This window comes from Entelurus aequoreus, linkage group LG10 (assembly GCF_033978785.1).
Source record: "Entelurus aequoreus isolate RoL-2023_Sb linkage group LG10, RoL_Eaeq_v1.1, whole genome shotgun sequence".
Taxonomy (NCBI): domain Eukaryota; kingdom Metazoa; phylum Chordata; class Actinopteri; order Syngnathiformes; family Syngnathidae; genus Entelurus; species Entelurus aequoreus.
The window spans coordinates 35826927-35840898 of record NC_084740.1 but is presented as its reverse complement, the minus strand read 5'-3'; the positions used below and the strand labels follow the sequence as shown (position 1 = coordinate 35840898).

General features: G+C 39.2%; 1 protein-coding gene across 4 annotated transcripts in view; it reads left to right on the top strand.

The window, feature by feature from the left end:
* The window catches only part of LOC133658517 (RNA-binding protein Nova-1-like), a 123166-nt gene that overhangs the window by 29982 nt on the left and 79212 nt on the right, over positions 1-13972 (top strand). For all 4 annotated transcript variants that reach the window (XM_062060641.1, XM_062060642.1, XM_062060640.1 and 1 more), the window contains one exon: positions 10357-10500. In XM_062060641.1, coding sequence (XP_061916625.1) covers positions 10357-10500 — 144 coding nt within the window. The remainder of the gene's footprint in view (positions 1-10356; positions 10501-13972) is intronic.

Below are 13972 nucleotides of genomic sequence, written 5' to 3'. Positions count from 1 at the left end.
TCGTCAAATTTTAATGAATAATTGTATTTTTTCTGTCCAAGTTTAAAATAGGAATAATAACAAAATATATTTTGTTTCTTTTCCCCACATTGAACATTTTGTGTAAAGCTTTTCAACATCCCAAGAATGCTTCATTTAAAAACGGCAAGTTGTTTTCAGAATAAAATAAATAATTTGTTATTTTAAATGTGCATTGTAAAGTTTCCTTGGGATTTTTAAAAGGCGCTTATAATTTAAATGTATTTTTATTATTATTATTAAAATACCTATTTTTAGTTTAAAAGTCCTGCTAATTTCTAGCTACACAAATGTGAATCTAGAATGTTTTATCAAGTACAATTATGTGTCTATTCAGCTATTGCTTTGTAGTTTTCCTAAAATCTAGTCTTTTTTTAAATCATATTTTGACAGCTCTTTTTTGCAGTGTAGGAAAATTCAGTCTGGACACGCGTGCGCAGAGCCTCGTGCACATTTGAGCTCCCTGCTCTTTGTCTTTCATTGTAAGGAAAGACAGGGCGGAGCTTGTTTCCTGCCTCTTGTGACCCGCGACACCAGAACAGAGCCGGTCCAGTTCGGAGCTCTCAGGAGCGGGCAGTGCTGAAATGTAGTTTGGAACAATGACACCGCTTTCTTTTTTTACACCGAAAATCCACCATCTTTGTTTATTTTTGTCCTGCGGCCACCGCTTGGTTTTTGTGTGTGAGAGGAGGTCACATGGACGAAGGCTGGAGGCGCCAACGTGGACGGGAAATAGACGTTGGTGGCCCTAAGCCCCACCCCTCCACTCGCAAATGGGTGCAATGAGTCAGAACTGAGACTTGATCTTAACCTGATTACTGTCTTTTTATCCTGCATATATATTTTGAATATGTACTTTCGATTATGGGTGTTTGGAGTCAATTTTGGTCATCAGCTTGCATCAAACTGGCCAATAAAGTACAAGCGGTCCTGCAGCATGTTCAAAGTTAACATCTTCTAATCAGCACACACGTTTGGTCTTTTATTTCAGTGAAGTCATTTACAAAAAGTAAAGGCAAAGCTCCACACTACTAGGAGCTAGCAGATACATAACAGCTAAGCACACAATAGCACACAAGCTAGGCAAATAGGTGGCCTTTATTAGTCTGAAACAGCACATTTGTCAACATAAGCAAGTCTCAAATAACTATAGTTGCATATTACTTACACATACGATGTATCCAAGGCAGCGTATCAGAAAGTATCCAGTAACAAACGTGTCCGCATCATTTAACTTACTGCGTTATGTTGATGCGAGGTGTCGCCCAAAACTATTTTCACTCCACTTCAATTTAAAGACCGCGTAAATCTTTTCGAATAAATGATAAATGGGTTATACTTGTATAGCGCTTTTCTACCTTCAAGGTACTCAAAGCGCTTTGACAGTATTTCCACATTTACCCATTCACACACACATTCACACACTGATGGTGGGAGCTGCCATGCAAGGCGCTAACCAGCAGCCATCAGAGGCAAAGGGTGAAGTGTCTTGCCCAAAGACACAACGGACGTGACTAGGAAGGTAGAAGGTGGGAATTGAACCCCAGTAACCAGCAACACTCCGATTGCTGGCACAGCCACTCTACCAACTTCGCCACGCCGTCCCTGGGTTAAATTATAAATAGGTTAGTGTTTTTCATACCTGCCATTAGAGGTGGGACTCTTTGGGCACCTCATGATTCCATTACGGTTCAGGAGCTACGATTCAATTATTGATGCAGTTTTACATTTCTTTTCGTTTCACTAAATAAGCATTACCGTATTTTTCGGACTATAAGTCACTCTGGAGTATAGGTCGCACCGGCTGAAAATGCATAATAAAGAAGGAAAAAAACATATATAAGTCGCATTTTTTGGGGAAATGTATTTGATAAAACCCAACACCAAGAATAGACATCTGAAAGGCAATTTAAAATAAATAAAGAATAGTGAACAACAGGCTGAATAAGTGTACGTTATATGAGGCATAAATAACCAACTGAGAACGTGCCTGGTATGTTAACGTAACATATTATGGTAAGAGTCATTCAAATAACTATAACATATAGAACATGCTATACGTTTACCAAACAATCTGTCACTCCTAATCGCTAAATCCCATGAAATCTTATACGTCTAGTCTCTTACGTGAATGAGCTAAATAATATTATTTGATATTTTACGGTAATGTGTTAATAATTTCACACATAATTCGCTCCTGAGTATAAGTCGCACCCCCGGCCAAACTATGAAAAAAACTGCGACTTATAGTCTGAAAAATACGGTATACAAACTCCACACAAATCGAAGTCTTTTCACCAGCGCTAACCACTGCCACCCAAAAATGCATTAATTAACTTAAAATTTGTTGACAACAAAATGTTAACTCTGGTCTTGGACCAATAATGTACCGTTTACTTTCAACACGCACAAGGTGTGTGAGGAGGACGGACTCAAAACAAAATGATCCTGGATCAGATTTGATCTAATCAATAATCATAAACTACACAAGTAAATACACAAGAGGATGACGAGGCAGCTGGCGTGCAGAAACAGTAATGTAAGAGATGAAAAAAATGGATTAACGTGATATAAATAGGCGCTAAATATTAATAAATCTCAATTAACGCAAATATTTGAGACCTATTATTCCACCACCAAATCACTTGCAACATTTAAAAACAGTGCATTTATGAAAAGAAACAGTTTAATTAGTTCCCGTCAAAGTTGTTGAATTCATGGAAATGTGTGCAAAACTGGAGTGCCCTAAAATAAAGAAACGGGTCGGATCTTTTGGTGTGGCGGCTCGCTGCGGTCAGCCGAATGTTAGAATTGTCTGCATTACTTAATTTTAATAAATAAATAATCGATTACGGACGTTTACTCATCCATTTTACAATTGCCCATGTCCGAATTGTGACGCATCGATTATTTCTCCCCCCCATCTAGACTGCAAAAACTGAAATCTAAGTAAGATTAAATATCGCAAATAAGGGTGATATTTGCTTATTTTCTGTCTGATAAGATCATTCTTCTCACTAAGCAGATTTTATGTTAGTGTTTTACTTGTTTTAAGTGTTTTGGTCCTAAATGATCTCAGTAAGATATTACAGCTTGTTGCTGAGATTTTATGACCTACACTACGGTTCAAAAGTTTGGGGTCACCCAAACAATTTTGTGGAATAGCCTTCATTTCTAAGAACAAGAATAGACTGTTGAGTTTCAGATGAAAGTTCTCTTTTTCTGGCCATTTTGAGCGTTTAATTGACCCCACAAATGTGATGCTCCAGAAACTCAATCTGCTCAAAGGAAGGTCAGTTTTGTAGCTTCTGTAACGAGCTAAACTGTTTTCAGATGTGTGAACATGATTGCACAAGGGTTTTCTAACCATCAATTAGCCTTCTGAGCCAATGAGCAAACACATTGTACCATTAGAACACTGGAGTGATAGTTGCTGGAAATGGGCCTCTATACACCTATGTAGATATTGAACCAAAAACCAGACATTTGCAGCTAGAATAGTCATTTACCACATTAGCAATGTATAGAGTGTATTTCTTTAAAGTTAAGACTAGTTTAAAGTTATTTTCATTGAAAAGTACAGTGCTTTTCCTTCAAAAATAAGGACATTTCAATGTGACCCCAAACTTTTGAACGGTAGTGTATATTGAGAAAAACATGCTTGAAACTAGAATATCAACTGTTGCAAAGCTGTGTCATCAACATTCACACGTATAAAACTGCTTTTTCAAAGTAATAATTTCTTATTTCAAGCATGAAATAAAAAATCATGACTTTGTCACAATTGTGTCTCATAATTAAAACAGATGACAGCCAAATGGACTTTGCTGTTTTATTTTCAATGAAACAATAGAAAATACGTACTCATATAGTAGTACAGTTGGCACAGTACAGCAAACTGACAGTTAATTTTTAAACATTTAACATGTGACATTTCAAACCATTTTGATATATATATATATATATATACATATATATATATATATATATATATATATATATATATATATATATATATATATACACATTCCTTGCACACTGAAAGAGCACGCACTTTATGGATGGGAAAATGCATTTTTAGACCATATGATTTGCCTGAGCGGCTAGGAGACCCCGAGAGTAACAAGCAGTTGCCTTGTTGCCTTTCCATTAAAAAAAATAAACTAGTTTTTAGTATAAGTTTGCTGGTTTCAAGAAATGTAATACCGAGCGCATATCAGTATGTCAAGATAATGCCACTAGCATTTACTCAATTTAAGAAAATGTTTCAACATATTGAGAAAAAAGGTCTCATATTTGTTTTTTCTATCAAGAAAAGTGCACTTGTTATTAGTGAGAATATACTTATTTTAAGGTATTTTGGGGTTTATTGATGTTAGCTAATTTGACTTGTTTTGGAAAGTCTTGACAAGCTAAATTTTCTTGTTCTATTGGCAGATAATTTTGCTTAGTTCAAGTAAAATACCTCTAATTTTTGTATTTTTTTTGTTTTGTTTTTGAACACTGACTTTTTTCAGTGTACCTACCATTGTTCTCTGTTTGACTACTTTCACTTGATGAAACCTTTTCTAACATTCCCCATGTTTGATCCGAATGTGGAAAAAGTTGCATCTGGACACTTTCTGTGCACGCATTGACTGCAGAGACACGTCAGACATGTTTGGAACTCTACGGCCTTGGTGTAGGTCTGTTTGGGCCTCTGCAGTTCTTGCTTTGGACTGCGCTTTGCCTCCTCCTAACGTGTCTGTATGTGGACAGGAATGATTCTATTAAAAATGTGCGGACATTAAAATGTGTGTGTGATCGAAAATCTTCATCGTACCAGAACGTGCTTTAGCGGAGGTGTGTTTATTTCCGAGCTTCAGGAAGTCGTGCTGATGGCGAGAATGACGAAGCGTCCATCTGGCTGCGAGTCGAACGGTCTCCGTAGGATCTCAATATTTTGGTGTATTTTTACGCTCGAGTTGATCACGCCGCGAGATCAGCCGCCCCGCCTTTGTGCGAGAGTGTGGCCCTGTAATAATAATCCTATTTTAATCCCCCCCACCCCCCTTGAGGTTACGTGTCCTGGATTATCAAACATGAGGAAGGCCACACTGACACATGGACTGCAGCAGGAAGACGCACGTGATCTCTTCCTCACTTTGCACACAGGCCTGCGTAGATATTCCATGACTCAATTAACTTAACAATAAATAAAAATGAAGTCTGTACTTTTCCAGCGTCGATTAAATCGCAATGTGCATACGTTGTTACTAGGGGTGTAACGGTACACAAAAATTTGGGTTCGGTACGTACCTCGGTTTAGAGGTCACGGTTCGGTTAATTTTCGGTACAGTAAGAAAACAACAAAATATACATTTTTGGGTTATTTATTTACCAAATTTGCAAAATCTTCCACCAAAAATATTTTTCTTACTGGAATATTTGATGTGAAGTAATCGGAACCTTGGATAGGTCAATAATTCATAATAACATTGATTTTGATTCAATATTATGTTTTGAGCAATGACAGTTTGAAAGAAAAAAAAAGCTTAGTTTTATTAGTCAACATTGCAACTTTTTCTAAATTACATTTAACCGTTAAGCTTTTTTATTTGACTTTTGTTATGTTTTTGTTTATTTTAATAGTATTTTTAGAATGTGCCGTGGGCCTTTAAAACATTAGCTGTGGGCCGCAAATGGCCTCCGGGGCACACTTTTGACACCCCTGCTATAGATAATAAAAAATTAAATCTGGTAAATCTATGGATAAAAAGCAGAGCCTGGCGACGCATGCGCGTTTATCATAACTCTCTCGCTCTCTCTGTCTCTGCCCCTCCCTCACCAATGCTGCTGCGCGCACAATTTGTTTTGTTTTTAACCCCTTCTTCACCCTGAACGTACATTGAAAATACACGCAACCCTAACTCAAAATGCCGGACATTTGAGGCATTTAAGAAACGCCGCCCTGACAGCTCCGCAAAAGAGGACAGGACATGTCCGGTGAAAAAAGGACGTATGGTCAGTCTATCGTAGCCCGTTAGCTGCTAACATGCCGCTAGCGGCATGTTAGCGGCATGCGGAGCCGCTAACGGGTTTCTTAAATGCCTCAAATGTCCGACATTTTGAGTAAACAATGCACATTGTTTACACAACGTGCATTACGCTACTTAATATGTCCGTGTGGAAACTCGTTCAGTACACCTCCGAACCGAACCGGAACCCCCGAACCGAAACGGTTCAATACAAATACACGTACCGTTACACCCCTAGTTGTTACGGTTACAAGAGGAGTCACTCTTTTGAATCGGTTTCAGTACTACAGTATATGCACATAAATGGTAATAATGATAACCGCTGTAAAACTCCTGACGATTATTGAATTAAAATGATAGAAAAACCGTGGTTGACACCCACACTTTGATGAATTGATTATCTTAGGACTATCTTAAATGCTAACCTAAAAACAAGCCACATTAACGTCTTTCCTCAATAAGAAAGGTCATACAAATCTAAACTTGTACAAATACATTACTGCCCTGAACAACTAAGATACTGTATTCACATTGAACATAAAGGCTGTGCTGTCTTTACACAAAGTTATTGATATAAACTCTACAGTGTGGCGTCGAAACAGACGGACGTCCGTTAAACAGGAAGTGAACTCCCGTGACGTCACTTTAACCGGAAGTGAAACAACTGATCAGCCGATCTGCGTTTGTTAAAAAAAACATCCTAAAATGTTTAAAAATAAGGTAACACATTTAAACACACAAATACAATTAATATGGCTCTCATGTAGCCGGAACAATATTTGATGTTTTCTCTGCCAGGAAAGTTTCACTATTTATTTTAGTTATTAAAAAAGAAAATACAACTTGCTTAGAAATATTTAGTGTGTGTACTGTTTGAGCACATTCAACAATACCGCAATAATAATGGTAACTGCGATCACTCTTGTCACAATAACTTTATTTAGTTGTTTATTGGTTTGTTTGTGTATAATTGAGGGTACCCCCACCGCCTTCTTAAAGCAGCACTAAGTATCTTTTCAACCTTCATGAAATGTTTTCATAACTTTTGGGCTGAGACTTACAACTAGTTGAATGACACTTCTGTCATGGCATGAGGGGGGTTGTATCTCACTGGCACTTAGTGACTTTGAGGAGGGTGGCAGGAACCCTGCCACACAAAAAACTACAAATGTGCTGACTTGCTTTACAGCGTACGTCACTCCCCCTTTCACATTCGTTAAAAAGACGGAAGTCGATGCAAACAAAACTAAAAGAAGTAGAATGCCTGCATGCAATTACTGATATCATGGCCAAAGCTGCAAAACAACCAAAGTAACAAAAAGTTTTGTCTGAGGAGACAAAAATAAAAAACATTGCCCCAGCTTTCACTCGCTCGCGTGGTGGTGTTGCCTTAGACTTGTTCCTGCTAAACTAGTAAGTGGCCTTCGATGCTCAAATCAAAATGCTAATGCTAATGTTCGCTATCTGAAATTTGCGTGGTAGCAATACATAACCATCAGCCTGATAGTTTCACTACTATTTCCTCTGAAAAAATTCTCCCACCGGTCTTTCTTTGCTTCTGACTTGCATCCGCCCCGATACATTCTTGGTAGTAGCGTCATGTTTGTAGCGCAATCCAAAATAATTTATTGATAGTGTCTGCTATTTAACATCAGCATAGCCATTAGAGACCTAATATTTGTGCCTATATTACATCATGTCAGTTTGACGCTATATGCGCTAGTCATCACGGGAAATGTGTTCTTACATTTAATCGTATTTCTTACATTAAATGTGTTATTCTCCTGGCAAAACACTACCGCTTTGGCCCACTGGTGCCGCCAAAATCAACCAAAACTGAAAGTTCTCAAGTGGTTCTTTAACAGAGACAAAACCGATGTTATTGCTTTCAGTTGTGATTTTTATTCAAGTGCAACATTTTGCTGACAGAGTGTATTTTTATTTTATAGTTTTGTTTTTTTAACGTTTACATTTCCATTAAAATGATCAAATATAGGAAAAAATAAAAGTGTATTGCATTTGAAAGGGTATACTTGCAGTTAGGGCGGGGCGATATATCGAATATACTCGATATATCGCGGGTTTGTCTCTGTGCGATATAGAAAATGACTATATCGTGATATTTGAGTATACGTTCTCACGCAGTTGCTTTTACCTGCGGGCATTACACTACAGGCTCTTCCCACTCTTTCTTGTCTCTCCTTCTCACAGAGACATAAAACAAGCGCACCTTCTTACATACGTCACATACTGTCGCGCGTGCAACGTCATACGCCCTCGCGGAGCAGAGAGGTAGCGGCACGGTAACGTTAGCTGTGATGCTAGCGGTGCGGTGCGAGTGGTAATACGAGAGAAAGAAGGTGCAAATCTGGTAACAAATGGAGGAAGAATTAATTCCCAAGAAACAGCAGGGAGTCCATCGTCTGGCGGTGGTTTGGCTTCAAGCGGGAAGATGTTGAACAAGTATGCGGCAAAAGCGTTGCTACAAAAAGTAGCACCACTGCTCATGTAGCATCATTTAAAAAGTCACCCGCTAGAGAATGAAGAGTGCTTGAAACTCCGCATGTCAACATCTCCGTTCGGTGCCACACCAACAAAATGCCCAAGCAACCATTTCCACATCAACGCCGTATGAAAGAAATAGTCAACAACAGGAGATAACGCCCGCAGGAACCTACCACATAGCGAAGGACATACACTATTTGATTTCCTATTATGCAGCTCATTTTATTTGACAGTTATTGAAATATCTTGTGTGACATAATGCACAAAAGTGCACTTTATTTGTTTTAAACTATTGTAGTTGCGTTCTGTACAAAAAGTGCACTTTAATTTAGTGTTTTTTTGATATGTCATCTTAGTGACATCATGCACAAAAGTGCACTCATAGCTGGTTTTAAAATGTCTCTGACAATTTTGCAATTTCTGTTTTGGAAATGACATGAATGTTTGTGCCGCTGCTTAATAACTGTTTAATAAATACACTTTTGGTAAATTGACTTAGTTGTGATTTCCCTCTCTGCATGAAAGTTTAAAATTAGCATATATTAATGCAGTATGAAGAAGAATGTATTAATGTAGACACATAGAAGAGATTAAAGAGATTAAAGTACCAATGATTGTCACACACACACACTAGATGTGGTGAAATTTGTCCTCTGCATTTGACCCATCATCATACTGCTGTGATTATATGCATCAAGTGTTCATTCAAGGCGACGGCAAAATATGGAGATACATATCGTGTATTGCGACACGGCCTAAAAATATCGAGATATTAATAAAAGGCTATATCGCCCAGCCCTACTTGCAGTAATATTTTGTATTATCATGACATCAGTGATTAATTTTGTATCAAAATAATGTCGACAATAATATTGTTTGTCGGCAATAATTTGTAGGTCAATATATCATCAATATAGCATCGGCCCTGTGATGAGGTGGCGACTTGTCCAGGGTGTACCCCGCCTTCCGCCCGAATGCAGCTGAGATAGGCTCCAGCACCCCCCGCGACCCCAAAAAAGGGACAAGCGGTAGAAAATGGATGGATGGATATATCATCAATCAAAATGTGTTACTGGCCCAGGCTTATTTGTACATTTGTTTTTTATTTATATTTTCTTTCTTTTTATTTGGCTGTTACAATGCAGCCCACACTAGTTGCTTCTTTCACACTTTCTGACAGATGTCCTATTCATTCTATTTGGTTCCAAGTTCATCTCAGAAACATTTTTAGAGCATCTCCATCTCACGTTCAAATCTGGTTAAGCTAATAAGATGAAGGTGCGGAACAAAGGTCCAAACATAATTTCCTTGTGCGCTGCAGGCGCAATCAAGACCGATCCATCTTTGCTTTTGTCATTTGGTGGGAGCAACACGCCCACGCTAGCGCTCCTGTGAAGCTATGCGTCTACCGGCGGGGGTTGGATCCCATTAGCTCACCAGCGAGCAGCCTTCTCCTTGTCGCCGTGCCAACGCGCTGACGAGGACCAGATTCCTCGGGCCCGACGCCGAAATTAGATCAGACCAGTGTGGAAGCCGCCGCCTTCAAAGGCCTTCATGCTAATGCGCTAGAAAGCGAGCAACAACGACGGCAGGGAATCCTCGCAGTTTTGGGAATAATGACTCGTTGCGGATCATTTGATCAGTCGTCACCTTTGACACTGGTCTTGTCTTTAGGTTTCCATTAGTCAAAAACAAAAATGGCGTGCACGAGGACAAAGGTACCAACATCCTATGTATTAGCTTTCAGCTTTGCTTGTCGGGAAAGTTCAAAGCAGAACTCCATCGCTAACTTCCTGTTTCCTGTTCCCCGCTGCAGAGGAAGGCGAGTACTTTCTCAAGGTTCTGATTCCCAGCTATGCGGCCGGCTCCATCATCGGCAAGGGAGGACAGACCATCGTCCAACTGCAGAAAGAGACGGGAGCCACCATCAAGCTGTCCAAATCCAAAGACTTCTATCCCGGTAAGGTCCACGATCGGTCGGTTTGTTGTTGACTGGCCGCTTGCTGGAGAGTTGAATGTTCCATTTATGGATGATGCACGGATCAAAGGTGGTTGTTTGCTTCATTAGCTGATTGGTCGGTCGCTGTGAAGATGAATGGTTGGCTGCTTGTTACATTGATGGATGGATGCATTCATCAATTGCTTCATTGATTGGTTGCTTAAAATGCCGGTCACACGCTGGCACTGCAGTGTTGTCATGGCGCTAGTGGAGTGTGCGCTGCCAAGTTCCAACCAATCACAGTGTGGGGTTTGTTTGTGTGGGTGTGGGTGTGTGTGTTTTATATTTGGTGGTAGGGCGTCATGCCTAGGTTCATACAGCGCTTCCACAATGTTCCGTGATGGTGCATTATCCAGGCGGGTGAAATGTCCGCGGAAATCCGCGTTTTTAAACACTACTTTTACATTTTTTAATTTTTTTTCAGTGTACATGAATGAAGGTGTGTGTTGCTGAACCCGACTTGGACATTATCTGGACTGGACCTGGTTTTAAAAACCCTTTAAACAAATCTAATTTCATTTACAACCTGGTCTAGTGAAGATAAGGTCCTTTTTTTTTTTTAGATAAGATAAATAAATATTTTTTTGGATAAAAAAGAAAGTAAAACAATATAAAAATAATTACATAAAAAAAAATAGTAATTAAATGAAAATGTGCAGCACATACAATCAAGTGTGCTTCAGGGACTGTGTCCCTTGCAGAAGTGTTGTCCATGTTGTGGGAACCAGAAATATTGGTAGAAGAAAGAAACAACCCCTTTTTGTGTGAGTGGGTGTGTATGAGTGTGAATGGGGGAGGGAGGGTTTTTTTGGGGAGGGTTGATGCACTAGTTGAAAGTGTATTGTGTGTTTTTCCTATGTTGATTTAATAAAACAAAAACAAAAAAAACACTACTTTCCGCGTCAAATGATAAATTCTGTTTTTTAAAAAAAAGATATTGTAGCGTGCAAGGATGGGAGTGGTAGGAGGAGTATCAATAGATGGAGCTACCTTTTTTTTCTTATCCGCAATCGATCAGTATCTATACAGCCGTGGCTTCTTCGCGCAGCATTCAACACTGGAAATGTGTCCCGGGAAAACCCATCCGACCGGAACTCTTAACAATAAAAGTTCCATGGGTGATTTATGCACAGCCACCACAATATAGAAAAAAAATAGGATTCAAGTAAAATGAGTTGAAGGACAGGGAGGTGATCAAGGGTGTCGAAACAATCTTGCTAGTTAGCATAGTTAGTATCATCCAGCTATCTTATTTGTTGTCGCCTGCGTTCGCTCTCCAAGCCACTACGCTGAAGGCGTTATACTTTGCAGCTCATCATATTTGGACGATTACCATCCCAACACTGTTAGTTCCGAACCAGTTGTAGTTCTAGAGCAGGGCTGTCAAACTCATTGTAGCTCAGGGGCCGCATGGAGGAAAATCTGTGCACACTTTTAAAATCATGGCATTAAACTAAAAAATAAAGACAACTTCAAACTGTTTTCTTTGTCTTACTTTGGCCAAAATTAGAACGAACACATTCTGAAAATATTACAATAAAAATATAGAAAAAAATACCGGCAGCGGTAAAGTTTAGATCCATTAAGGAAAGAAGAAAGTGAATGAATGTTTATAACTGAAAATATTTACATATGCATAAAAATTTGTTTTCTTTTGTATTATTTTGTTTAATGAATTAAGTAACATTTATGACAACCTTTTTCCAAAACACAATATATAACGTGAGATATAACAGGATCATGCATACATTTATCATTTGTTTTCAAAACAGTTACAAAAAAGTGGGACCCTGGAAATGGACTGTGTTTAGGGTTGGGTATCGAGTATCGAGTATCGATTGGAACCGGGACTAACTTTCCGATTCTCCCGTAATCGTTCAAAAGCTTAAATTTCGATTCCTATTTTCGATACCAGTCCGCTGACCGGAAAAAAATATGTCCGCCGAACCGGAAGAAGAAGCCGCTGAACACCAACGAAGAAGCGCCCACCGCCGGAAGTGTTAGCATAGCCGAGCGAGTCAGTCAAGCTCAAGCATGGATAGCGGGCGTCGGCGGTCGAAAGTGTGGCTTTACTTTACAAAAAAAAATGAAATAACCGCAAAATAACTGAGCTCCATGTCCATCAAGAAACAAGTGGAGAGAGAGCTGCAGATGTACCAGGACGTTCCACCGATACTTATGTCTGACGACCCTGCTGCATGGTGGTGGTCCGGTGGAACCAACAAAAGACTTATCCTTTGCTGTCAGATCGCGCTTTCTCCTATTTATGCGTTCAAGCTTCTTCCACACCCAGCGAACGTGTATTTTCCACAGCAGGAGACACTATCTGTCCAGAACGCTCACGCATCCTGCCTGAGAAGGCGGATATGGTAATTTTCCTAAACAAAAACTGTCTCTGATTTTATACTGTACCTGCTGCTAATCTGGACTGGGTTTTGCAAGTTGTTTCTTATTGTTTATTTGCTTTTCTGCACCAGGTTAGCCCATCAGTGGGAGCACGGTAACATTTTTAAGTACCTGCAGCATCATACACTTGTGTGTGTAAATGTGTTTTCATGAGGTTTCCTGCAGCATCATACACTTATGTGTAAATGTGTTTTCATGAGGTTTTCAAAAATAAAGCTCTCTTGAGGAAAGTGTACCCCTGGGAAAATGTATTCATAATTTATAATATTTATATTCAAGTTCATAGATTTGATATTTATATTCTAGTTGAAAACAGCCCTGTGAGGAATTTATAGTAAAGTTCATAAAAAGTTAATAGAATTCAAATTGATGGAGAATGTCAGACTATTTCATTCAGAAAGACTGTAGGTTAGCTAGCTCATTTAAAATATCCTAAACTTTTTTTTGACCCTGCCTCTTAAAAGAATCGGAATCGAGAATTGTCAGGAATCGGAATCGAAACAAAGAATCGGAATCGGAATCGTTCGAATTCAAACGATACCCAACCCTAACTGTGTTACCCCATTTTTATGACTTGATGGACCCCATTTTGAAAATTCCTAGCGCCAACACTGATGGGAGTCTGTTTATCGTAAACAATTCTGCCACCTCATTTCACACAATATGGCATTTTTACCAATGCAATTTCCACAATATGATCGTACCATGGCTTTAATACCGTGATAATATCATACTGAGGGATTTTGATATCGTTAAATCCCTACTATTTAAACTTTTATATTTATCGGCGGCCATCTTGTTTGTTTGTTCCAATGGACTGAGCAACGCATACAAGGCGCCGTTGTTTAAGCCCGGCACACAAGTATCTGCCAGCGACAACAGATGCATGGTGCAAGAATCACACACACACACACACACACACACACACACACACACACACACACACACACACACACACACACACACACACACACACACACACACACACACACACACACACACACACACACACACACACACACACACA